This window comes from Vanellus vanellus, assembly GCF_965231255.1.
Source record: "Vanellus vanellus genome assembly, chromosome: 6".
NCBI classification, from domain to species: domain Eukaryota; kingdom Metazoa; phylum Chordata; class Aves; order Charadriiformes; family Charadriidae; genus Vanellus; species Vanellus vanellus.
This window is the reverse complement of record NC_138911.1, coordinates 200,843-226,582: the sequence shown is the minus strand read 5'-3', so window position 1 is coordinate 226,582 and position 25,740 is coordinate 200,843. Positions and strand designations below refer to the sequence as shown.

The window sequence follows — 25,740 nt, the reverse complement described above, 5'->3', positions numbered from 1 at the left end:
TCCCGAGGGGAGGGCGGGGCGTCTCCCGTTGCCGCGGCAACCGGCGGGTGCGCGCGGTGCGGCCTCGCGGGAGGGGACCCTGGCGCGCGCTGGCGCTCCCGCCCTGAGGAGACGCGGCCTTCTCCTTCACCACGGCCGAGTCATGGCCTCCCCCGGCCTGGCCGCGCTCTCCGTCGCGGGGGACCCCCTCCTGGGGCCGCCGCAGGTAAGGGGGGAGGCTGAAGCGCAGGCCCCAGCCCAGAGGAAGAGGGCCCACAGCATCGCCGCTCCCCCCGGGGCCGTTTGTGCCCGCGACGGGGGAAGGCCGCGGCCCAGGAGCGCAGGCAGGGCGCTGAGCTGCCTTAACACGCTTCCAGCCTTATTCTGCTCAGCGTCCTCCCAGCCGAAAGGCCCGCAAGTCCCTGAGCTGGAGGTTCAAGGGGTGTTTCAGTAATAAAACATCGCTGCAGGGGGAGAGAAGGGCAGCACTGCTGACCCAAAGCGCAGCAGACACATTGACCCCAACACTGAGGTGACAGTTTCCCCGCAGCCCAGGAGGACGCGTCCCCCACACCGCCGGGAGCTAACGTGGCCTTTGGGGAACGTGCCTTGCGCTCGTGAAACCTGGAAATATCAGTGGTGGAGGTGGCGGGCATTGCCTTTGTCTGAGGGGAAACACAAGCAGAGAAGGATGCCGTTTTCTCTTTCCAAGAAAATATGAAGGGGGGGGGGGGGATGGATAAAGAAAACAGTCCTTTCAGCTGTGACAGGATAATGTTATGCTCTGAGTACATAAACTTGGCATTTGCAGACTGTAGTAGTATTGTGGCAGTATTTGATGCTAAAATTCGGTATCTTTTGGCAAGAGTAACCAAAGGATGCTAATTAAATAAAATGGCTCAATTCTGTATGCACTCACTTGAATTATTCAGGGACAAGTGCTCTTTGCCAGACTGTTGCGCGGCTTTCAAGCACCCCAGAGTGTGCTTTCCAGTTAGTCCCATCCCTGACGCTGTGGCTGTCCCAGCTCCCGCTTCCTTGTGCGGCGAAACACTGACCGACTGACCGCTTTCACGCTGGCGAAAACGTGAGTGTTTTGCTGTCAGAGGTGTTTGTTCCCACGCAGAGGGCCTGGCCAGGGCTGGGGCCGCCTGCCAGCAAGGTGCCCGCTGGGCAAATGCGGGGTGCTGGGGGCTCCTGTGCCCTCAAGCCTGCTGTATTCTTGCAATCCCTTAACCCCCCTCGTGGGGTCCCTTACCTGCAGCAGAGCTTTCCACATTATTATTTGGCATTGACACAAGGTCAGGCTCTTCAACCAGAAGCGATCAAAATGCACCACACTGCTCCCGGCCTGCAGGGAGACCTTTCTTTCTGGGGAGGTGCTGGAGCCATCCTGGTGGTTTCTGCCTTGCCAGAGGATGCTACACGGAGAAAGGAGAAAGCCCTGCAGGAGCAGAGAAACGAAACCAAGGAAGAAATGAGAGGGAATTTACACGAGTGCAAGTGAATGAGCTGGGCACATGATGGCAGCAGCCAGCCGGGCTAGGGAAAAGGAGCCTGCGGTGCAGCGACTGCCCGGCTGTGGTGGCAGAAGGTGCCCTAAACCACCAGCTCTGAGCTATTAGAGCCATTTGTATATGAAAGGAGCTTGGCTGTGTTGGCAAAGCCACGCTTCTGCTTGTTTTCCTCTCTCGGTTAGTAAAGACAGCTCAAGCCCGTGCTGTTGCCATGCCTGAGCGAGAAAGATTTAACCAAAGATTCCCTGAGAAGGTGGAATACTCCTGCCCTTTGAGAGAAAAAAACACAATACAACACTGTTCTGCAGATATATAAGGACACTTCTGGCTGCTGCACAGTCCCCTGCCGACCTGAAACTCTCTCTCCTGGTCACCCCCCTATGCTCTATGAGACCTGGAGGCACTCAGCTCCTTCCAAGAGATGCCCCCTCCCGCTGCAAAAGCAAAGGCTGAGCTCGCACAGCTTTCTGTCACAGTGGGGAGCATCTGCCACATCTCACAAGGGAAGTGTGGATAAACTCTTTCGGGTGTCCCGGGAGTCAGTTCCAGGCCCCCTGGTCACTCACGGCCTCTCGTCTCCCTGTGTCTGCTGACGTGGGCCCATCACTGTTGCTTTGGGCCTTCAGGACAAGTAGGAATTCCCCAAGGGAGAGAAACACTGATCCTTTGTGAATGACATGTCGAGGTGAGTCCAGCGGAGCTGCTGCCGCAGGCTGAACAGTGTCAGCACATGAAAGCAGTCCCCGAGGTCTCCGAGCCTCCCGCACTAGCAGGTAGCGGCACAAAAAGCTTTTCCCCATGCCCGGAAAGGAGATTTATTCTCCTAAGCACACAGTACATTTTACTTACAAGCAGGGCTGCACCCCAAACCATGTCCTCTGCTGTAACGTATCATCTGTGGCTCCAGGGATACCGACAGATCTGAACAGACTAGGCTTTGGGTGAAACTGCCCCAGTTTTACAAGAGAAGGCAGGCAATCGTACTGCCGCTCAACTCTACAGCAAAGTGGCCTTTGGCACCACAGGACCCGGTGTTTCAGAGACACTCTCTGGCCCGGCACAGTCAGACGTAGAGCACAAGAGGCCAAATATGTACAGCCAGAGCAGACTTTGCCGCAGAGGGCATAAACCACAGTTGGAAAGTGCAGTTTGAACTTTAGGAGAAGCTTTTTCCTGCGGAGGGTTGCGCAGGGCTGCAACAGGTCACCCAAGGAAGGGGGGAGGACTCTCCGCCAGTGGAGGCTTTCAAGACTCAGCTAGAGAGAGCCCTGAGGAGCTGGTGCTGCCAATTCACCCGCTTGGAGCGGAAGGCTGGACTAGAGAGCTTCCTTCCACCAGCACTTCCTTGTTTCCATGGCTTATGGGGTGAAGCGAAGCCTCCCAGTGCCTTTACCCGGAGCAGCAGCACATCGCACAGCCCGAGAAAGGCTACAGCACCCTGCTGTCACCGCCAGAGCCAGCTGTGGGCTAACCGCCTGCCTTAGTCTCCGATTTCAAAACGGCTTTTGGCCAAGAAAGTGGAAATCTTCCCAACCAGAACCGCTCCTGCTGAACTATCCCCAAAGCGCAGTTGGTGGTGCTAGACGACAGCAGTGTGAGTCTTCAGACCCAACATATTCTTCTTGCCAGCCTCTCGGTTTCTGGCCAGCTTGCTCATTAGCGCTGTATTCTAATAGGATTTTTACTAGCTGCTGAGAAACATAGACACTACAATCAATCCTAAGGCCTAACAGGTTCAAGAAGCATTAGCCAGGCTTCATACGCTGGTTCAGCATCACTGGCTTCTGGTTGAAGCATGTCTTCCCTCTCCTTTTCCAATAGCGGGTGGCATTCAAGCCTTACATTAAATTCCTCCAGCCCGTTTCATTTAGCAGTTTTTTCCCAGGCATTTCTATCTGCTCGACTGATGTCTTCAAAATGAAGACCAAAAGAAAAAGTCTTAAAATTTTTTCTTTTTTCTTTTTTTTTAATTTCCCCTACCCATTTTGTGCTACTCATTACACAGCCTGAATTATAATTTCTTGTAGTAGCTCAGGATATTTCTCGTGCCGGGCTCTCGCGTGAAGCCGAGCAGCCAGCTCCTACCTTTGCTGGAGCAACAACATACCTGGGCAGGAGGAAGAACCTCTGCTTCAACTCAGCTCATGAGTGCCATAGAGATGCTGCAGGGAAACACAGCCCCATTAAGCAGAAAGTTGCAGTTTGGTGCTGAAAAACACCCAAGCAACCTCTTCTGAAGGATTTTTCTTCTTTCATGCCCTTCTAGCTAGATACACAGGAAGGTAATGCCCTTTAAACTCTTCTCCTGAAAAAAAAAAAAAAAAAAAATCCAAGATCCTGGGGACCGAAAAGAGCAAATAAGTATTTTAGCAGCATCCTACACGCGGGATGCTTGCCTGCAGCACAGCCTTTGCGCGCTCAGAAGAGGAGCTGCCTGTCAGAAAGCATCATTGTGCAGCCAGGCACCCCCGGTCTAGCTGCGGTGGTTTCGTCCGTGAAAGCCCTCAGCGGTTTGTTACCACATCTCAGGTGGAAATTACCATCTCCGCATCCAGCCAGGATTAACAGGTCGAGGGAGCGCTCCTGGAGAGCTTCGGTGCCAACTCGCCCAGCGCGGGACAAACCCCTGCCCCGAGTGGTTGGAGTCTATCGGGCCGATGCGATGCCACGGTGGATTAGGATGGGGACACGTGACCGGCTCCAGCAGCAATAAACTGCAGAGGGTGATAATATCTTAAATAATTCTAGCTGCTTACAAAGGGTTTGTGTGGCTGCAATACCTCAGCACACGTATGAGTCAGGGCTCCGCAACACTCCATGTCTTAAGCAGATTTTTTGCCTATAAACCAGAAGGTACATCACCGCCCTCCCAGATTTTAGTTTTTCCTGCTGCCATCCTCAGCGCCCGTCCACCAAGAGCAACAAAGGCTGAGGCAGCGCCTCGCAGGAGGCTTGCCTGGGAAAGCAAGCACTGAAAGAGCAACACCATCAATTTGGCCGCCTGCCTTGCTGCAAAAGGAGCTAAGTCCTGCCTAGGCAAAGCCAAATTCCTCCTAAACAGGAGAAGAAAAAGCGGACTCTGTGTGCCACGAGAGGCTGTGGGGGTCGCATACCTTGGCCAAAGCCGATCGGCGGGCACAGACTCACCTTCCCCACGGGCTAGTAAAGCCCCCGAGGTCTCGGGGCTGCTGCTGGGTGCCCGCAGTCAATTAGCTGGCGTATCTGCTGAGCAAAGTTCTCCCGGTCCTCCTCGGCAGTTTGCGGGAGCAAGAAACAGATGTGCAGGTGGCGCGACGTGGCTGTCCCACCTACACCCAACCCCGTTTCCGTTTAACCCAGCATGCCCCAGTTGCAAAGATCTTCGGTCTTCTGTCAGGAGACGTGGAGAGCACCGCCGATCCTATCTTAGGAGGCTTCGCTCTCTCGCCAGGTAAACACACACACACACACACACACACACACACACAGTCTCCCACAACCACGGAGAGCTGCTGGTGATAAAGAAGGTTTTCCCCTCCCGCCAGCCCTGCAGGTTGCTCTGGGAGGGTAACGGTCTGCCCACCCTTTGCCCCACTCTGCTCTTGATTTCACACACAGCGGGAAATTTGGAAGATGACTTTTTCTTTTATTCTGTTGTTTTGTGGGTTTTTTTTGTTTTTTTTTTTTTTTTAAGTCTGCAGGTCTGATTTGGAGTCTGTTCAAGGCACTTGGCAAAGCCGCGGAGTGACGTTGGCTTGCCTGGGAACACCGCTCTGGAAATGCTGCCTGGCTGCCTTTCCTGCCAGGATTCAGACGGATTATCCCCCGGGACTGACTTTATTTGAGGGCGACCCACGACAATGCTGTTGGAGAGCACAGGGGGACCCCGACCAGTTGCTATACCCCGGAAAGGCAGCTCTGCTTACCGCGGAAACTAAAGCAGCCAAGAAACCTGGAAAACAGATATAAGGAGAGCTGTCAGGCCTGGCTTACACATAACACCCTTTTCGCTCGCTCTTTTTGTAAAAAGAGAGTTACGCCCTGCCCCAAGCCGTGCTCCCAGAGGGATCGAGCCTCTGTGAACAAAAAAAAAAAAAGCACTCAGTGATTTGGTTCCAACTTCCAGTGGGCCACGGCTGAGCATCCCCACGCAAACGCCATCGGGAGAGCAGAGGCTGAAGCGGTCGTACTCGGGGAAATCACAGCTCCTTAGAAGCCACGAGGGTTTAGGAGCAGGGAGGTGGAGGGCTCTGTGGTTTGGAGGAACACTCAGAGCACACTTCGTCAGCCAGGAGGGGGGTGGTACTTGTTCTTAAGGACTCTTAACATACTTACAGGAGTTCCCGTAACCGTTGATGCCAAACCCCGATGCCCCTCGTGCAACAGCACCGTTACACACGGGGAACAAAAGCACGCGACTGCCAGTGCCGGATTTGCCGGCCAGCGGGGCGTGAAGAAAGGGCTCCTCGGTCTCCGTCCAATCCCTCCGGAGTTTCTCCGAGCCAGAGCTCCTCTGAGGTTCACAGAAGGGTTTCTGAAGGCCACACAGGGAAACCAAAGCGGCGGAGAGCAAACCAGGCCACTGTCCAAGGCAGGGGGGAAGAGCTGTGGAGCTGTCCCCTCGCTTACCTGGAAGCTCACGCTTCGCCTCTTTTCCTTGTCCTGGCCGTTAGCAAACTCGCCCCTGCCCCGTCCCACCCCCTGCCTCCCACAGCCAGACCTTCTGCGGAGCCCCGAGAACGAGGCAGGTTACGCACAGCTCAGCTTTATTTTCTCTTTTTAGGTTTAACGTGTTTTTCCCTCCTTGTAAGAAATAGTTTAACGCTTTCTAGCGCTTCTGCTGATACCTCCTTCCTCCTTTTGCCTGTTGGTGACACCTCTTTGGGGACGGTCCCGGGATGCAGCAAGCGGCGTTGGCACCGAGGGGGGCCCAGGAGGGAGGCGGGGGTGGCAAGAGGCTGGCGAGAGGAGCTTGGCCGGGCTACCTGCCCGCTCTGCTGGGCGGTACGGGGCTCGCCACTCCTTCGAGCGAGGGTGAAGGGCAGCTTTCTCGCCTCCTCCTTGATATCTGCCCACGGCCAGGCAGAGGCAGCTCCCGCCCAAGGCGGGCGAGAGTCCCACACGGAAGTCAAGTCACCGCTGGGTTCACATGAGACCTCAGGCGAAGGAGCCGGGGAGGGAAGCCACGCGCCGCCAGCAGCCCCGGCAGCCCCCCAGCCCGGCCCGCCGGCGGCCGCTTCCCCCGCTGCCCGGCAGACCCCTCCGCAGAGATCCGCCCGGAGGAGCCGAAGGAGAGCGGGGGAAGGAGAAAGGCTCTCCGCTCCACCATGCAGGTAGGAAACAGAAACCGCTCAGCTATTTCCAAGAGGTCGCTCTGCGGCACCCCATAGCCGGGAAACACGGGATGCTCTGAGCTCTGATCTCTACCGCTCTCGTGCTTTCAGCCTTTAAAGCCCTCCAAAAGTACCGCAGACCTCCCGTTCCTCCTCTCAGCGGGCAATCTCGCTCCCGCCGCGGAGGTGCGGCGGGGAAAGCGGCGCGCGCTGCCGGCTGTGCGGGTCCCGCAGACGGGGCGCCAGGCAGAGCCCTCGCGCCAGCCCGAGGGACGGCGGGCTCCGGCCGGGGGGGGGGGGGTGGGGGGTGTCACGCACGGCCCCAGATGTTGGCCCCAGAGCGCAGAGGTGCCGGAGCGCGGGGCAGAGAAGGATGGGTTGGTTTAGAGTGAGACCAGATCTTTCGGCGTGTATAAACCCCGGGAAAAGGCGCTGCGTCCCGCCACGGAGGCGACGGCCCCGGAGGTTTCAGGAGCGCCTGAAATAAAGCAAAGGGAGAGGCGGAGCTGAGAGGTTTCGTTTTTCCAGCTTAAAAGATGCAGTTTTCTTTTGTTCAAAAAGCCAGGCAAACCCTCTAAGTTTGGGGCAGACAGCACGCATACAGGCGTACTACCTGCCTGTTGGATTAAAGATTGTCACATTTCTTAGGAAGCGACGAGGCGAGGTTGAAGCGCTCGAAGGGAAGCGTTTGTAAGAAACATCCCCCGAGATAAGAGCGATTTGATCACCTCAGTGTGGGTGACGGGAACCACCCAAACCCTCACCAATCCACGATTAGAAAGGAAAACAAGGATGCCAGATCCTGTCCAGGTCCTTTGCCTGAGTTACTCAGGCGGGTGACTGTACCTCCGGCCCAGGGGTGCCTGTCACCCTCTCCCTGAAGGATCCAGGACCCTCCCACAAGGGGACAAGGACCCACTGGCACAGCTGGAGGGGAACCAGGCACACTCCACGGCACCCGACCCCTTTTTAACGTGGGAACCCCTGCTTCCCATCGCGCAGGTTACTTCTCCTACACCTTTGCCCGGTGGGCCTCCAACCCTGCTGCCAAACACGGGGCAGGGAAGAGCGAAACAGGCACCGTCCTCCGCGATAGCAGGGATTAGAGTCCAGGGCTTACACAACCGCTGCAGAGCCGCGGCAGCCGTGCCTGCGCACGGGGCCGAGCAAAACAGCCGTCGTCGCGCAGCGTCGCTGGTCCCCCGGGGCTGAAGGAAACCAGTGTGGGGGCACCGGCGATGCCGCGTCCCTGCCGCCTGCGGCTGGCCCTGCGTACGAGCCACCTCTGGCCCCCAGAGCAGGCTGGGCTCCCGCGCGGCGGTCCCAGCGGCCAAGGCTTAAAGCAGCCCCTGGCTCACCAGGATGCCCGCGGCCAGCGGGATGAGTTAAACCTGCCGAAACGCCGCCCCTCCCTCGTCACAGGGCTGCAAATCCCCCTCTGCAGCTTAATGCAACAATCTTTATCTGTTACCGCTCCGCAGGTGGGTACTGGGAATTGCCTGTGCTAATCTGTAAGTAATTCGCAAAGTCCCCCTCGTTTTCCAGCCCTACGCAGAGCGGGTACTGGGCGGTAAATCGCGTTGCTATGGCAACAGAGAGAAAAGCCAGACCCCGCTGCCACGACATCCTTACTGCCCGGAGCGCCGGCCTGGGATGCGTCCCTGCCGATTCCTAGGGCTTAAGTGGGAAATTAAAAAGCAACAAGTCCCTCGTGGGATTAAAATCAGTGCTTGCTATTTTGGGAGCACGGAGAAGCAGGGGCAGGGTCCGGCTGGGTCAGGTCTGACGGACCAGCAGTGTTACGACTGGGAATGCCGATGGAGGAAGGATGCTCTGCTGGAGCTCCGCACGCCAGCCCCGATGCTCTCCCCACGGGGAAGGGGCTGAAGCACGGGCAGGGGCCGGCAGCACCGCCGCGGGTCCGGGGGGAAGGCTCCCCGTGCTCCAGCCTGGCTACGCACACCAAGCCCTGTGGCTGGGTACCTCCCATTTGGGAGCCTACCTGGGGAACCCCGTCAGCCTCCTCCCCGGTTAACGGACGCGCTGGTCAGGACACTTTGACTCCTGAGCGGGGGACCGTGCCCGCAGGCAGCGGGGTTTGGAGCCTCCTGGAAACGGGCGCTGCGATGACTGAGGGATTGGAGCATCTCCCGTATGAGGAAAGGCTGAGGGTGCTGGGACTCGTTAGCCTGGAGAAGAGAAGGCTGAGGGGAGACCTTATTATGGAGGACAAGTATCTAAAGGGTGGGCTGAAGGAGGATGGAGCTAGGCTCTTCTCAATGGTTCCCAGTGACAGGACGAGGGGCAATGGGCACAAGTTAGAACACAGGAAGTTCCATTCAAATACACGGAAACACTTCTTTACGGTTCGGGTGACAGAGCACCGGCCCAGGCTGCCCAGGGAGGGGGGGGAGTGCCCTTCTCTGGAGATTTTCCAGACCCACCTGGATGCAGTCCTGAGGGATGTGCTCTGGGCAATCCTGCTTTGGCAGGGGAGTGGGGCTGGATGGTCTCTGGAGGTCCCTTCCAACTCTGAAACTCCATGATTCCATGATTCTAGCCTGTCCCGTCACCTCGTCTGGAGCCTTCCTGGGGTCACCACCAGCCGGACAGCTGTGTAGAGGTGCTGACCCCGGTGGCATCCAGGAGCACCTCGAAACGCCCCTACCCGCAAAGCGCGCCCTCCTCGGCGCCGCAGGTCCAGCGGCGAGGCCGGCAGCCCCGGTGGGCCACCTCTGCGGGGTGAGGCTGAGGGGAACCGGGCAGGCAGGACCGAGCCAACGCGTCCTGCGGAGAGGTGGTGCCGGGCCAGCTCTGCGCCAGCAGCAGAGCACCAGGGGATGGGGCAGAGCCCCGAGGGGACTGCTACTCCCTCCCCTGTGCCCCGAGAGGGGCTCTCGGCCAGGGACAGGGAGAGCTGCCCCACCAGCTGGGTGCTTACCCATCTGGGGAGAGCAACACGAGACGAAACCCAGTTCTCCCCACCCCAAAGCCTGCTTAGGGCTTTGGCGGAGCAGATCACAGCACCATAACCCCTCTTCTGCATCTTGACCTAAATTGGGGTACCTTTTAGCAGTGAGAAGTTCTGGTTCTTATTGCAACGGCACCTCTGGGGGAGTCTGTCCCTCTTCTCCTGCATTCTCACTTGGGCTTTCTGTTGGTCAGTCTTCTCGCGGCTCTCTTGCTTTGGGCGAAGCCGGGGCCCCAGCTCCACGCGAGAGAGGATTTGGCAGAGCGTTTCAGCCCTTTCCTCATCCCAGTCTCTCCTGCTCCCACGGCCTCATTCTTCAGGGAAAGCTGGGGACCCAGATCTTGCGTCAGGGCATGGTTGCACCACCACCACCGCTCTGCTCCCGAGATTACAGCTGGATGAACTGGTCTGGCTGGCCGCTCTTTCAGGGCACATCTCTGGTGGCAATACCGACCGACGATCTCCCCATCCCCTGGCAGCCCCTTCCCGCTTCTGTGCTGCCTCGCCGTGCCCGCGGGACAGGCGGCATGACTGTTTGGGGGGCTGCAACCACGAGTCGCATCAGAGAACTGCAGACCTCCCCAAAATGATGGGTCGAAGACGGGATCCATTCCCTGCCCCTGTCACAGCGTGGCCTGTCTGTGTGACACTCACTGCGTTCACCGGGATCTGAAGCCGGCGTGCTTTTGCCAGCCCATGGCGAGGCTGGTTAGAGCAATCCCCTCTTTGCTAAGAGAGAACTACGGCTGCAACACCAGGCGGCGACCGCAGCAGGGAAGCCGGGCGTAGGGCACAGGGACAAAGTGGTTCGAAGCCGACGAGCTCCAGTTCTGGGCGCCCACCAGGTCCAGGCCACCCAAGGGTGCCGGCTGCGGCGTCCTTCGGGGCTGGGAAATCGCGCCGGGCAGAGGGCGGCTGCTGCCACGGGGCCACATTATTTCCTTCGCGCACCCCCCAGAGCCACACCACTTGGGGGTCTGAGCATAATTAGGCTTAAATAGTGAAGGTGAGCAGCTGCCTTGGCCCCTGCGCACGGGCGGGAGCCGGGCAGAAGGCAAACATCAGCAGCTCACCTTGTCCTCTCCGTCCCTTGGCCACAGACCGAGGCATCCGAGCGTTTCTCCAAGGACTGTATTTTTTACCTGCTTTGCCGCAGCCCACGGGGTTGCGCAAACCTCCCACGGTCTGTGCCCCACTCTCCCTTCACCAGAATTTAAAACCGCCTTCCTCACCCTCCCCAAAAAGCGTACAGCGCCCTGCCTGAACGGAACGACCGAAGAGGGGAAAAGGTTGATTAAAGATTGTAAAAACCACCGTAGCACGGAGGGAGAGTTCAGTGTTGACACCCTCTTCCAGTACAAATGTCAGTGCACCAGGTGAAACACGGAGGAGCAAAGTCCAGAGCGGAGGGAGGGTTTGGGGTTTCCCTGCTGGCCGGCTGCCTCGCGGCCCCAGGGTGCCGTAAGCGTCGGGCGCTGTGAGCTCAAGAGGCGGCTGCGCACACCCAGGGAGCCGCAGCCCCTCCAGGATCCCCGAACACGCAGCCGTATTTGGCTCAGGAAGACCCCAAACCGGAGAGCACGGGAGAGGAGCCGGCTCGTACCCTCCTGCCCGGGCATCCCCTTGATGCTGCCGGGAGGAAAACTGGGCCACCTGCCTCTTGATATCACATTGCGATGCAGTTTTCCCTCCACGGGCTCTGTGGGTTTTGGGGTCCTGCAAGTACCGCCACCGCCCCACCCCAGAGCCCCCAAACGCCGGGCGGGCTTTGCCGGCGGGCAGGTTTCTGCGTACCGCCAGCACAGCTCTGCCCGTACGCACTCACCCCCCGGCGCGGGGCAGCGCGGTCCCCACGCCCCCGGCACGCTCCCACCCGGCGCGTCGCCACGCCGTCCAAACGTTTGCAGGGAGAAGGTTTGCTCCGCGCCCAGACGCAGCGCCTCCCCGGGAGCCCACCGAAGCCTTCACTTGTCCTCTCTTCTGCAGGATGAAATTCTCCTGACGCCCTGGAGGGATTTTCCCGTGGAAGACGCGGACCCTTTTGCCCCCCCGGTAAGCGTTGCTCCCTCTGCACCCACCAGAGCGTTCAGCTCAAAGAGGGGAGCGGGGCAGTGTCAAGGCACAGCTGCCTCAGTTTCCCCATCTCCACCGTGCTGCTGGCTCCCAGTTACCAGGAGCCCTTCACAGAGTCATGGTGAAGGTCCAAACCTCTGAGAGGCTGGAGCTGGGGGGGAGCACCGCCCCCATGAGTTCCCCGGCATTTTCTGTGGGCAGGATGAAGAGAAGTGGGATTTTGTCCTGGTGAGCGACATCCACGAAGTGGGCAGCGAGAAGGAGACCAAGAGGAAGAAGTTCCTGGACGAGCTGAGCAAGAAGGGGTTCAGCATCAAGGTGAGGGCTGCCAGAGGGAGAGGCAGCGGACACCTTGTGGTAGCCAGCATCCGAGCCTGCTTTGGTCTCCTGCAGCCCAGGAGATGGGAGAGGTCCGAACCGTTGAGCGGATCACCACATCAGTGCTGATAAATGCACCGCACACTCAACCAGGGGAGGCCCCGGCCCCCTCCCGCCCCCGGAGCTCCCACAGCATTCTTCTCACAGCCCTTCTCTCCCACCCCCTAGAAAATTGAGGACAAGAAACTATTTTATGGGGTCCGTGCCCCAAAACAGATCTTCCAGAAATACGAGTGGCTGCTGAGGAACCCCGACAGCCGGCTGCAAAACCCCGACGCCCATCATGAGATACCGGTGACCACCAGGTGGGTGCTGAGCGGGGCCGCCGACTTCCCGCGCCTCGCGCTGCCCTGTCCCCGCGCCAGCGCCCCTTTTCCAGCTCAGCTCGCAGCTGTGCCGGGGCTTTTCGTTTTCCACAGAAGGCCACCGCCACCTACCACAGGCAAAGTCGCCACTTTCTCGCGCTCCACAGCCGCCTCCCCGTTTCTCGCCCCCTTCCTTCCCTGGGTTTCGGTGCACACCTTCTCCCTGCCCTCCCCCGTTCCCCAGGGCCGCACGCAACACGAGTCCGTGGCCTCGGAGCAGCCTTTAACCACCGTTTCTCTTTGCTCAGGATACGCATCGTGAACTTCATCCTGCAGAACACAGTAACGTCCGACCTCGGTAAGGGGACGGGGCCAGCAGGGGCGATGCTCAGCCCGGACCCGCAGCAAGGCTCCTGCCCCGTGGCGGGCACGGGCGCCCCCCGCTCCCCCCGGGGAGGGCGCAGATGCGGGCAGAGCGCCGGGGTGCCGCTCAGACGAGCGAATTTGCTGCTGATGCAGGGGCTGGGAGATTGGGGCTGCGGGAACCAGCAGCCCTCGACTCCCTCTGCCCAAAGCCCTGACCTCGGGTGCCCACCGCCGCTCCCCCCGCGCCCCCCGAGCTCGTCCCGCTCCGACAGCCCGGGGCGCGCGGGGCAGCGCTGAGGGCTTTCTTTTCCAGCTGCCTCCCAGGACCTGCCTGCCCGGCTCGCGCCCGGAGCCGGCCGCAAGGCAGCCTGCGGCAGCCCGGCACAACCGCAAGGATTAGCGCTGATCCCTTTTGAATAGCTCAGCCTCTCCCAGGCGGGGTTTGGGGTTTGGATTTTGGCCCTCCCAAAGGCTCCAGGAGAGGTTTGGGACGATCCCAAACGTCACGTGGGGAGACAGCAAAGCTTCACTAACCCTCTCCGTTCTGCTCCGCTACCAGAGAAGCTGCACCACCTGATGAAGAAGAAGGTCTTTGAGGCAGCGTTTCCCCTGCACGAGGTGAGGGCGAGCAGGCGGGTGCCCGGGAGGAGAAGCCACCGGAGGTGGAGGGGACCTTTGGGTAATGGGGCGGCGTCAGCACCTCTCGGGACGAGGGGCACGGCAGAGCGGCCGGCAGCAGCCCGGGCGCTGGGCTGGGGATTAAGGCTGCCCCGGCATTCCCGTGTCCGACCCACCTCTCTGCTCTCCAGAAAGAAGAGGTGAGGGAATTCCTGCAGGAGAGATGGGCTCGCTGGAGAGATATATTTTGCCAACAGCCAATTGAGAAGATCAGGTAACGCAGGCAGAGGGGTCGCGGCGGATCCTCCTAACCAAGCCACCCCACCGGGACCCAGGGAGCTGCGCGCCCTTTGCCGGGCTCCCACCTTCCCTTTTAAAGCATTCGTTTGAACCCGGCTCCTCCAGCCGGCGCTGGGCTGCTGCTGACGCCCGCAAAGTTCGTCGCCTCAGGCGCATCCCTGCGGCACCCGGCTCCAGCCGCTACTTTTGCGGCGTGAAACAACCCCCGCATCTGCGCGGTTTCTAATTAGCCCGTCCCGTTTTCCACCGCACGCTCCCACCTCCAGAAGGGAGGCGAGGTGGGAACGGAGCATCAGTGCAGCACATCCAGCCCGAGGCTGAACCCGGGGCGCTACAGGCTACGAGGGGCTCCTATGGCCACGGGGAAACTCGGGGAAGAGCACTGCTCTTGTTTTAGAGGGGGAAGAAAAGTCACTCTCCACCGTCAGGGGAAGGAGGGCAAAAAGAACGCGCTACTTTATGCCGTTGCCGCTGGGCTCCGGGGGAGATGGCGTGTTAAAAGGGAGACGTGCTCTCCTTCCTTAAGCGCTTCCTCCAGTCTCCCAAGTCTGGCAGAGGCGCCGGGGACTCGCGATGGTGCGCAAGGTCAGACAGCTCTGAGCTCAACGCACCGTGACGAGGCGCCGTCGCGGAAGGATTAAGGGGCCGAGTATGAAATTGGGGTGGGGGGAAGGACAGTGGGGGTTTTTTGTTTGTTTTAAACAAAAGCCGGAGAGCACATCACCACCTTTGGCTGCTGGTAGGCAGTTAATTCCTCTGGTTCCGGAGGGGAGGCAGGTCCACCGGTCAGTAGGTACCACCATTCCTTACCCACACCTCCGACCCTCTTCCCCGCACCAGCAAAGCCGCGACACTGCCTCCGCAAGAACGAGAGGTGGAAGCCCGGCAGGGAGATAGCTGAGCCCAGGAGGAGAAACTGCTCTGGTCTGAGAGACACCGCAGCCCACAGCCCCCTCATCTCCTTCAATTTCTAAGATTGTTCTGTAGGCACTGACCGCAGCTTGGGCTCTGTGAACCCCCTGGGGAACGCTGCCCGCTTGTGGCTCCTCCAGCGCCTCCGCTCAGCCGGGCTGACTCTCCCAACCCAACAAAACCCCCGGACACGCAGACAGCACGGCCCCTCCCGGGCCTGATAGCCCTTTGGGGGTAGAACAGCGTTTTCTAGTGACCCCTGACAACGCGGTCTCTTCCACCGGCCGCAAACCACACCTCACCTCCCCTTCCAGGTGCTACTTCGGTGAGAAGGTGGCCCTGTACTTCGCCTGGCTGGGCTGGTACACCTACCTGCTGGGAATCGCTGCAGTGGTTGGACTGGTGGTCTTCGTGGCTGGGATCACCGTTTTCAATTCCAGCCAGGTGAGGTAAGGCAGTCGGGAACGCCCAACACGCGGTCCCGTCACCAGCCTTTGCGGCGCGTGCGGCTTCGAGCCGCCGTTATGCCCCTTCGCTTCCCTCTGCGCCTTCCCCTCCAGCAAGGAGATCTGCGAAGCCAGCAACACCATCATGTGCCCGCTCTGTGACCAGAAGTGCCCCTTCTGGCTCCTCTCCGACACCTGCACCTACGCCAAGGTAGGTAGTCCCCTTCCCAAGACAGGCTCGGGGCAAAGGACGGGGAAACGCTCCAGCTGGTGCCGTTCCCGCCCCGCGAGAGAGCAAAGCCACCCCCGCAAGCCGGCTGCGACAGGCAGGAACCCCCCGCTAACCCCTCGAGTAAGGAGGGGGTAGAGCCAGGTCGTCATCTCCATCCCCACCAAGGGGGAGTTAGAATCATAGAACCATTGAGGTTGGAAAAAAAGACCTTTAATATCGCCGAGTCCAACCATTAAACGAGTTCACCCCGACGAGTCCCAGTGCCCATCCCCTTCCTGCGTTTTGCCCTCCTGCAGCACCTTTACCTGTCTGGGGGGGGAACTGGGGTGGCAAGAGGACCGCTGAGCGCAGAGGCTTCTCCCCGAGGTGCCGCAGTCCCCGTGCCCCACCACCCCCATCACACTCTTCCTTCACCTTCTCCAGGTCACCCACATGATTGACAACGAGGGGACGGTTTTGTTTGCCATGTTCATGGCGATCTGGGGTAGGTGTCCGCGTCTCGGTGCCGAACGCGCACCGCTTGGCAGAGGGAGCCGCGCGCTCTGGCGCAGGGGGAAAGCAGGCGGAGGAGAATGGGACACCAACACAGCTTCACCATTCAGCGGCTTTTTAGTCCTTCTCTCCTCCGCTTCCAGGGCCATCAGCTCCCCTTCCAGACAAAGCGAGGGACAAAATCACCCCAGCAATCCCCTTCAGCTCCCCAAACACTCCTTACCTGTCCCGCCTGAGAGCTTGCACCCCTTCACCCACCACCACCTCCTGCCAGGCTCCCAGCAGCCTCTAGCTGGGCTTTTCTGGCAGCTGCCTCTAAGTGGACTCAGCTGTGGGAAGGAGGGACCACCAGACCCCTCCGGGATGGGTGATCTCTCAGCTGCTGTGGAATGGGCACAGCAGACCACTGGGCTCTGAGCTGGTGTGATCCCACCATCGTATTAGCTCCACGTCTCGTCTGCCTTCGCTCCGGCCCTTGGTTACAAACAGCACCGCAGGTGTGGGGTGGGCACGTCACCCGCGAGCCTGCGGTCTGAGCAGGTTGGGGATGTGGCGGTCCACGTCGCTGTGGGCTGGTGTACGCAGGGACAAGCCCAGGAAGGTCAGCCCAGCCCAGCAGAAGGGCTGGTTGTGCGGGGTTTGCAGAGGTGCAGCCGTGCTGGGGTGCGGCGCAGGACACCGCGTCCACTTGGACGGTGTATTTCTCATTAACGCAGAATACCGGGTCTGGCTGGCGGCGTGTAAACACGCCCACCGCAGCAGAGCAGCCCCGGTGCTCGCTCTGCCTGATGCCGAATCCCCTGCAGGCACTGGGGCTGGCCTGACTCCCAGTGCCACCTCACCCGCCCGCCTCCATCCCCATCCCCACGTGGGGCCGAGCGCGCAGGGTCCTCCCTGGTCGCTGAGGTGTGGCGGTGGCCGCCTGTCCTTCACGGGCCAAGGGCAGTCCGGGCTGATTTGCCCTGAGGTTGGCTGGTCACACGACTACCCATCCCGCTCTGGGGGACGGAGGGGTGACTTCGTCTCCAGAGCCATCCCCGAGTGTCACAGTGCTCTCTCCTTCCCCCCACAGCCACGGTGTTCCTGGAGCTGTGGAAGAGGCAGAGAGCCACCGTGGTCACCAACTGGGACCTGTACAGATGGGATGAGGAAGAGGTGAGGATGTCATCTGCTTGGTGCTTCCCTTTTCAGCTGGACCTACGGAAAAGACATGTCACAGGGACCCCCTTGCCCGGCTTGGTCCTCTGTAGGTATAAACATCTGATGGAAACACTCAAAGAAACAGCAAATCCAACATCTGACAGTCCTGGGGAGTCCCGGGAGAGACGGAGTTGAGCAGATGCTAGCCACCTCTCTGCATTGCTACTCACCCCTCCACCCGCACAAGGGCTCGAGCTCAGTCAGGATTGGCCGTGCTGGTGTGGGCTGGGTGTTCATCCCCGTCCTTCGCTGGTGCTGCTCATCCCATATGTCCATTAACACAACGACCCCTGGACTTTCCACACTTCCTGGGCACAGCTCTGCTGGTTCCTTCCTTTCCCATTTTTTGATTTTTTTAATTTTTTTTTTTTTTTTTAAGGAGGAGCTGGCTATGGAGCTGATCAATAATTTGCAGCACGAACCCCGGCAGTACCAGCACTCCTACTTCCGCAGCACCATCATACTCCTCTTGGTTCTGGTGATGGTACGTGCCAGGGTGATCATAGGAAGATCTGGTTTAAGGGCACATGGGCGTTCCTCCTTCCCTCCCGACTCTGTTGCAAGAACGGCACCTCACAGCAAAGTGTCCTATTCCTGGAGCAAAGGCAGAAACCAGGTTGTTAGAGCAGGTCCGTGCCCACCACAAGGATCCAGGGCCCCCCCTATGCTCACACCTTGCTGTGCTGATGGGAGAGGCCAACCGCCCTTTGGGCATCTGGGCTGGAGGCTCTGCTCTTGCGGTGGAAGACAGTGAGGATCAAGGCAGTAACACAGAGGGCAGGAAGAGGCAAACCCTGGATGCCCTCGTTTCTCCCTGTAGGCCAAGGGAGAGAGTCCAGACGCGTTGTTCAGGTGGAGACATCCACCTTATGAACCTCTCATCCTTAACAGAAGGGCACGGGCTTGCATTTGAGGCCACGTCCAGATGAGCTCTGGTGAAGGAAGCCGGGGTTTGACGGGCTGGTGGTCCTCAGGCGGGATGGAGCCTGTGCGCACCGTGCACAGCTTCTTACCACCCCGCTGCCCTCCTTCTCCACAGATTGTCGTGCTGATCGGCATTGCTCACGCGCTCGTCATTTACCGGGTGATAGCAACGGCTCTCTTCACCCAGAGCGACTCTGAGTTCCTCCGCGAGCAGGCCAACACGATGGCGGTGATGACGGGGGCCGTGTTGCACTACATCACCATTGTCATCATGACCAAGGTGCGGGGCGAGACACGGGGCGGGCAGCGGGTCTTCCCCTTGCTTTTTCTCCACCAACCCTCCCCTGTCATTTTATTGTCCTGCAGGTCAACAGGCGTGTGGCCCTCTATCTCTGTGAACTGGGTAAGGGAAACCGGGGGCTGTCTCCCACCCGCGCCCCGAGCTGCCCAGCAGTACCCAGGGACTGCGGCGCAGCACCCCCTTGGTCCCCGAATGCAGCCAGGCTCCTGGCCCCTTCCCTTCCTCCACCATCACAAAGCACCTACTGGGCAGCTCTTGCCATGCAGGTCCCCGTGGGAGGGCAGCAGCCCTCCAACACACAAGCTCACCTGTGGCCCACATGCATCCAGCTGGCTGTCCCACGGCCCCGCTACGCTTTGGAGGGACAGTCACCCTATGGGGCTGAGACCCGCCATGAGCAGGAAGCCCCCACAGCTGCAGGAGAGCTCACAACGTGGTTTTCCTCCCAGCTGAAGGGGCCCTTCTCCCCCAGCTCATGGCTCTGAGGGACCTCCCTGCTTCAGCCGGGCTCAGCTCCACCAAAGGGCGCAGGGGCAGAGGCACCCTTCCAACCTTCAAAGAGCTGCTGTGGCATCCGGGGGGGAGCGGGGCAAGGTCCCACCGCTCCGTGACCAAGCCCCTGGGCCTTGCTCCCTTCCCCAGAGAAACCACGGACCTTCTCCCAGCACGAGAACAACTTCACTGTGAAGATCTTCACCTTCCAGTTCTTCACAAACTTCTCTTCGCTCATCTACATCGCCTTTTTCCTGGGACGGTGAGTGGGGGCTGGGGGCCGGGGGGGAGCAGAGAGGAGCCCACGTTTGGGACATGCACCCCCAACTCTCGCCAGGGTCTAGGGGCAGCCCAGTCCCCCTGCCCTCCCCGCCAGGCACAGGGGGCCCATGTGGGACCTCAGGAGGGCCGTGACTTTTCCCCGTGGGCATGGTGGGTGGGGGAAGCCCCTTCCCTCTCCACCAGTGCCTGGAGGACGATGCCCTCCATCCTGTACCCGGAGTTCATCCAACGGGGGTCAGCAGTGGGGAGCTCAACAGACATCACTGTTGTTGCTTCCTCGCTCAGGATCAACGGCCACCCAGGGAACTACGTGCGCATTGCTGGCAAGTGGAGGCTGGAGGAGGTGAGGGAATTGCCATGAAGCTCTCTGACCCCACGCCACAACTCCTACTCTTCCTTTCCCTGCTGCCCAGCATGGCTCTGGGAAGCTCAGCGTTCTCCTACAGTGCCCGCCTTGGCCAAAGAGCCCCTCGGGGCAGGCGGCCCTGCTTACAGCGCACAACTCCTCTCGTCCCTTCGCAGTGCCACCCCAGCGGCTGCATCACCGACCTCTTCATCCAGATGGCCATCATCATGATACTCAAGCAGACCATCAGCAACGTGATGGAGTATCTCATCCCGTAAGCTTTCCTCCAGCCCGGGGAGCACTTGCCGGTGCTCCTGCGCGTTCAGGACAGCTTCCCAGCTCTTACAGAGAGTAACCCCACGCTTTGGGCCAAGATTTCCTCCTTTGCCCTGCCCCAGGCCCCAGGGCTGTCACTGGCAGCGGTTCAGCCCCGCTGTCCTCTGCAGGCAGCGGTACCAATCGCTCCCTCCCCTTGCAGCTGGGTAGCCTACAAGCTACGCAAGAGGCAGCGCCCCAAGAAGAGAAGCATGATGTTAGGAGAGGAGGAGGAGGCTGAGGACCCCTGCAAAAGGCAGTGGCTGAGCAACTATCAGCTCGGCGAGGTCAACTTCTTCAGCTTGTTTGACGAGTTCTTGGAGATGGGTACGTGGGGCAGGGGGTCGGGGGAGGAGGGGGGCTGGGTGCAGAGCCACGTGCCCTCCTTGGCTGGAGAGGGCCTGATGCTGCGGAGCCCACATGTAGGCAAGGGAGAGCTCTGAGACCCTACTCCATGCCCAGCCCTATTCCAAGAGCTCTGGCATACCGAGGAGATCAGTCCCAAAACAAGAGAGAGCAGGCAACTGTGCTGGCCTTGGGCCCCTGCCTCGGACCTTGCTCTCCTCCCAGGAGCGTCAAGGTGATGGCTGTAGCCCCACGGTGGTCCCTCTGCCTGGCTGGCTCAACCAGTGCGTGGTGGGACCCTCACTGATCCCCCTCTCTGACAGCCCTGTGAGAGGTGGGTGTCCCCTGGGGGGGTGTGGGGTCCCCAAGACAGGTCTCTCTCCCCCTTTCACCCCTGCAAAGCCCCTCTGACACAAGCCACGAAGCAGGACAAGCCCAGACAGCAGTCAGGACCCCGTGGGATGTCCCCTCTGCGGTGGCTTCATGTCAGCGCCCGGCATTTTGCCCCTACGCAGTGATCCAGTACAGCTTCACCACCATTTTCGTCGCTGCCTTTCCCCTCGCCCCGCTGCTGGCGTTCTGCAACAACCTCTTTGAGATCCGCCTGGATGCCATCAAGATGATGCGTCTGCGCCGGCGCATCGTGCCCAGGAAGGCCAACGACATCGGTGAGACGGGGCCCAAGAAGCACCCTCCTTCCTGCACTGCTGCCTGTGCGAACGGTGCCGGTATTAAGCGCTTTCCCCAGTGCAAAGCCCTTGAGCATCCCTTTGCCAGGCACTGGTATCGCTTCACCGTGGAGGTGGGAGACCTGTGGGTTGGGGCAGGAGATGCAATTTCAGCCCCTGCAGAGGCTGAAGGGCAGCTTGGAGGTCTTCTTGATCTCTTCTGGCCATGCCAAACCTGTCCCTGAGTTGGCGCTTGGTCCACAACCCTTGAGGCTGCCAGAGGGGCCTCACTGGCCGCTCCTCTCCCGCAGGAATCTGGCTGCAGGTCCTGGAGGCCATCGGCATCCTGGCTGTCATCGGGAACGGACTGGTGATCGCCATCACGTCCGACTTCATTCCCATGCAGGTCTACAAGTACACGTACAGCCCCTGCATGACGGAAAACAGCACTGGCGTGGAGTGAGTGCCGTCAGTCGCCTGCTCGCAGCCCTGCCTGCAGCGTCCCTGCCTGCGGCATCCCCGCCTGCAGCGTCCCTGCCTGCCTCGGTGACACCGGTGCAGAAGCGCAAGGCAGCTGAGCGGTGCCCCGCGGTGGGGTGGGGGGAAAGGGGAGCAGGGGAGGGTTTTCCCATCTCCAGCATCCCAGCTGGCCTCTCCGTCACACCATCCCCGTGGTGGGTAAATTGGTACCCCTGAATGGGAAGAGCACAGTGTAACGCCGGAGAGCTGCAGGGCTGCCTGGGCGCCTGCCCGTGCTCTCTCCTGCCCTCCTCCTTTTCCTCCGAGCCTCGGCTCCCTGGCCAGGTCCAGTCAGACTGGACAGAAGTCTCAGAGACATTCATTTCCCCTGGGCTTTGTGAAAATGGGTAGCCAGGGAGGGGAGGGAGAGCCCCAGGTGGGTGCTGGCTTCCCCAGAATGGGGGGCTACAGTCTGTGCTCAACCATACCACTAGTCACCTGAGAACCCACACACCAGGGAAACCTTCGAAAGGAAAGCTGCAGGCAGACAGGCTTTGTAGCGATCAGAGGACTTTACGTCCCCTAGAAAGACACAGGAGACGCAGCTTTTGGTTAGGGCATGCCACAATTCCCCATCGCGGCCGCGCGCCGGGAGCAGCCCCCTTCACCGCCGCGCCAACGCGCACAGACATGATCTTTCCCCCCCTGCAGCTGCTCGACCGGCTACATCAACCACAGCCTCTCCATCTTCCGCATCCAGGACTTCGAGCCGTACACACAGGTGCCTGAAATGCTGCTGGACCTCGAGATCAAGGAGTGCAGGTAACAGCAGCCTGTGGCCATTGCTCAGTAGCGTGTCCCCCCCTTCCCACCCCGAGCCCCTCACCGTGACATCCCGCCTGCGGCTGGGCAACGGGCAGGCGGTGGAGCAGGGCTGGGAGGCAGCCGTGCGGAGGAAGGCGCCGGGGCTCCTCCCGGACCCCCACGGAGGGAGCCGAGGCAGGGCACGCCGCCTGGCTCGGGGGAGCCGGGCTGGCACCCACGGGGCTGTGCTGCAGGTACCGGGATTACAGGAACCCCGACGACTACAGCTACACCGTCCAGTTCTGGCACATCTTCGCCGCCCGGCTGGCCTTCCTCATCCTCTTTGAGGTGAGCGCCCGGGGAGGCAGGAGGAGGCTGGGGCAGTCGGGGGGACGGCAGCAGTGTCCGTGCCACTCGCACGGGGCCACCTGAACCGGCCCGGGGAGGTCCTCACTGCCCGTGGCGGTTCCCTTTGCTTTCTGCAGCATGTGGCTCTGTGCGTCAAGCTGATCGCAGCCTGGTATGTCCCTGATGTCCCCAAGTCGGTTAAGAATCAGTTTCGGGACAGAAAACACAGCAACCTTCGTAAAGAACTGAGGTGGGTGATGCCCCGGAGGTGCCAGGGGCTGCTGTGCTCACAGACGGCACAGCCCCCAGCCGGAGACCTGCCCCGCTGCAGGACCCCTCCGCTCCGGAGCCCCACGACCAGGTGAACACTGGCAAACACTGGCGTGGAGAAGGTGGGAGTGCGAGCTCCTGCCCTCCGGGCAGCTCCTCCATCACCTTTGCAGGGTAGCTTCTCCCCCAGCTTTCAGCCCAGCCCCTGCTACCTGGTGCCCACAGCAGAAAACATTCTTTTTAAGATGAGCTGCATTGCCCATGAACGAAGATCCGTCTCCCTCCATGCCTGCGGCCTCGCTCACTAGCCCAGGCACCAGGCTTGTAGGCACTTGGGGCCAGTGAAACGAGTCCCACCTGAGCCAATCCAGCACGAGTGCTCACCAGAGGAAGGGTCTGCTTAGCTTTGGCTTTTCCTTCAGAAAAAGAAAAGCTCCGAGTTAAACCAAAGAACGACATTGCCCAAATTTTCCATTTAAACTTTTTTAGAAAACATATTAAGTGTTTCAGCTGGAAACAGGACCAGCGTAGCTGAGAGCCGTAGGCTGGGCCACCCTGGTGCTGCTGTCCTTCACGGACTGAGCCCCGCTTTGGAGGAGGGCTCAGCCTGCCCCTCTTCACCGCCACCTTGTCCCAGCTGCCACCCCAAAACCCCGGCGAGAGCAGAGGCGAGCGGGGCTCAGGAAGCACCGCGCTGCCACCGTTCAGTTTTCAGGCTCCACCTTCCCGTTGACGGAGGGATTTCCCACAAACAGGGATTTTCCACAAAGAGCGTGTCATTCTTTCTCCATTTATTTTCGGCAAAAGGCACTGTTCCCACTCTGACAATTTTCCCACACCTCCCCATTGCCTCCCAATTCGGACAGTTCCCTTCCACAACGCCCCTCTCCTTTCTCCCCCAGCATGATGGAGTACTCCACCGAGGTGTAGCCGCCGCTCACCGGGGAGAATGAGAAACACGGACTTGAGCTCCCCCTCCCCAGCCTGGCAGTGCCGTGGGCGCGGGAGGAACCACTGCGGCAGCGCCCACGGAGATGGGTCACGTGTCCCGGTTGTGACCGAGCTTGGACTTGAACTGGGAAGTGACAACATGACGGTGGCTTCGCAGGAGCAGGATGCTTTCTGACTTGCACGGCCGTGAGGAAGAAGGGAGCTGTGGCAGAGCCGGGGATGGCGCCTTCCCGGCATGCCGAGTAGCCAGGGAAGAGCTCCGGCACTAGGGACAAACCACGGCGCAGCACCCCGCCGCACACGGGCGAGCGCGAGGCTGCTCTGCAGGAGACGACCTGGCTTCCTCGTCAATCGTGGCCTTAACGTGCAACTCGGCATCACAGGAAAAGCCGCTTACCTCCTTCCAGCTTCCTTCTCCAGCTCTTTTTTTTGCACTTTGGCCCCTTTTTCCTCTGCCTTCAGTGACCTCCCGGCTCTTGCACCGCTGAGAAACTTGAGTCCTTCCTTTTCCAGCACAGCCAGCACATCCTCCTCTCGGCACAACTACCGCGTGGCTGCAGCTCCAACCTGCGGTTTTCACGGACACCGGGAAAATGCAGTTGTTAGCCTGACTGTGTTTTGCCCCGGGCTCTGCGTCTGCCCTAAGCACACCCGACAGTTGTGCCTGGCTCAGCTACCACGAGCGAAATGGTAAATAAACCTAACACCCACGCAGACACAAGCAGCCGAATTTCAGCTGCCATGAGTCACTGTACTCACACTGGTATCATTCCTGCCTCCCTCCTTTGCCACCCACATCACCCAAAGAAATCGTCCCCCCTAAACCTTTTTTTAATGTGGATAACCAAAAAAGGCTGGAGCTAGGGCTGACCGTGGGGGCTGGCTGGTGATAAAAGAAGTTGGCAATTTGACCACGCACAGTGGGAAAACAACCTGTTAAATATGCTGGGGTAACAGAACTACTGAGCTACACAGAAGATCCCGAGTGATAGGGCTAGCAAGGGTTATCTCTCGCTCCAAAACATGACCTCCTCGCCTAAACCCGAACCCCACCAGGCTGATATGTCTCCCCTTCTTCCCTTAGAGCCCTGCAGAGCTGGCTGCGGCCGCCCCCTTCCCCTACAGCTGCAGGCAGAAGGGGAGCAGGGCTTACACCCCGCGGCACGGCTGGTGTCACAGCAAACGCTGCCACTCTTCTAACTTACGCACATTCCCGGTCTCTTAGCTTTGCTCTCTGCCAGGTCGACCTTTAGCGATTTGTTCACTGACTCGAGGCAGAGTTATTTATGCTCAAGGAACAAAGTCTTTGTTCACCGATGCCCAGGAATGATAACGTGCCCTCAAACATGTGACTCTTCACTCGGCGTCCAGTGCAGAAACTGCCCTTCGATGCCCACACACCTTACGTCAGGCCCATGCAGCCTCGCTGAGCTCAGTTTGCAAACGTACGGGGAAAAAGCCTTTCTCTTAATTTTTCCTAATTTCAGTTAATGAAGAAGACAGTAGCACGGGACAGGTGACCACAGCTCGTTTTCCAGCTTTCTCACGGTCCCTGTAACTCCAGGACAAATCCACTAAAATGTTTCAAAGCTTTAGTCTTTTTTTCTTTATACGAACTGGAAATTTTTAACGGGTTTATACGTTTAACCTCAGGCTCCACTCTTTCACCCCTCCTCTATCAAAAGGCAGTAGGTGCCTCCCTGTGTTAGTGGTGAGTTGTGGGGAGAAACTGAATGAAACGCGGGAGCTGCAAGGGTGCCACAGCGTGAACATGTGTGTGCACGTGTAACAGCTGGGACAGCCGCCCCACAAACTCCGACAAGCAAACATGAGCACCACAGGTCATGAACAGCTATTTCATCAGGGCTGATTTGTCTTGTTCTGTAATTAAAAGCCAGACCGGTCCAAGCCCCTGCCGTGGCTAGAGCCATACCGCTGTACAGAAGGAATCCACGCAGTGATGCTTCTTCCCATAGTTAAACCAGTTCTCGCTGTACAAAGCGCCATGAGCGCTGCACATGTCGCAAGAGGCCACACTGCTTTCAGCTCCCTTGAAGGGCCAGGCGAGCGAGGTTTAAGGGCAAAAAGCCAGCGCCCACTGGGCCTCCTCGGAGAGCAGCAGTGACTGTGATTA

The 25,740-nt window shown here is 59.6% G+C and overlaps 1 protein-coding gene across 1 annotated transcript; it reads left to right on the top strand.

Annotated features, from left to right (window-relative positions):
- Nucleotides 1-142: 142 nt before the first annotated feature.
- ANO9 (anoctamin 9) lies at nt 143-23,585 on the top strand (the record flags this gene model as incomplete). The annotated part of the gene is made up of 26 exons (XM_082485008.1): nt 143-205; nt 4,836-4,926; nt 6,732-6,808; nt 11,766-11,831; nt 12,054-12,170; nt 12,399-12,535; nt 12,844-12,893; nt 13,461-13,519; nt 13,711-13,793; nt 15,046-15,180; nt 15,292-15,388; nt 15,833-15,893; nt 16,974-17,056; nt 17,481-17,585; nt 18,141-18,305; nt 18,392-18,428; nt 18,969-19,080; nt 19,386-19,443; nt 19,623-19,720; nt 19,925-20,088; nt 20,622-20,774; nt 21,086-21,233; nt 21,945-22,055; nt 22,292-22,385; nt 22,523-22,635; nt 23,558-23,585. The coding sequence occupies 26 exons, from the start codon at nt 143-145 to the stop codon at nt 23,583-23,585; spliced, it is 2,505 nt and encodes an 834-aa protein (XP_082341134.1).
- Nucleotides 23,586-25,740: the final 2,155 nt, after the last annotated feature.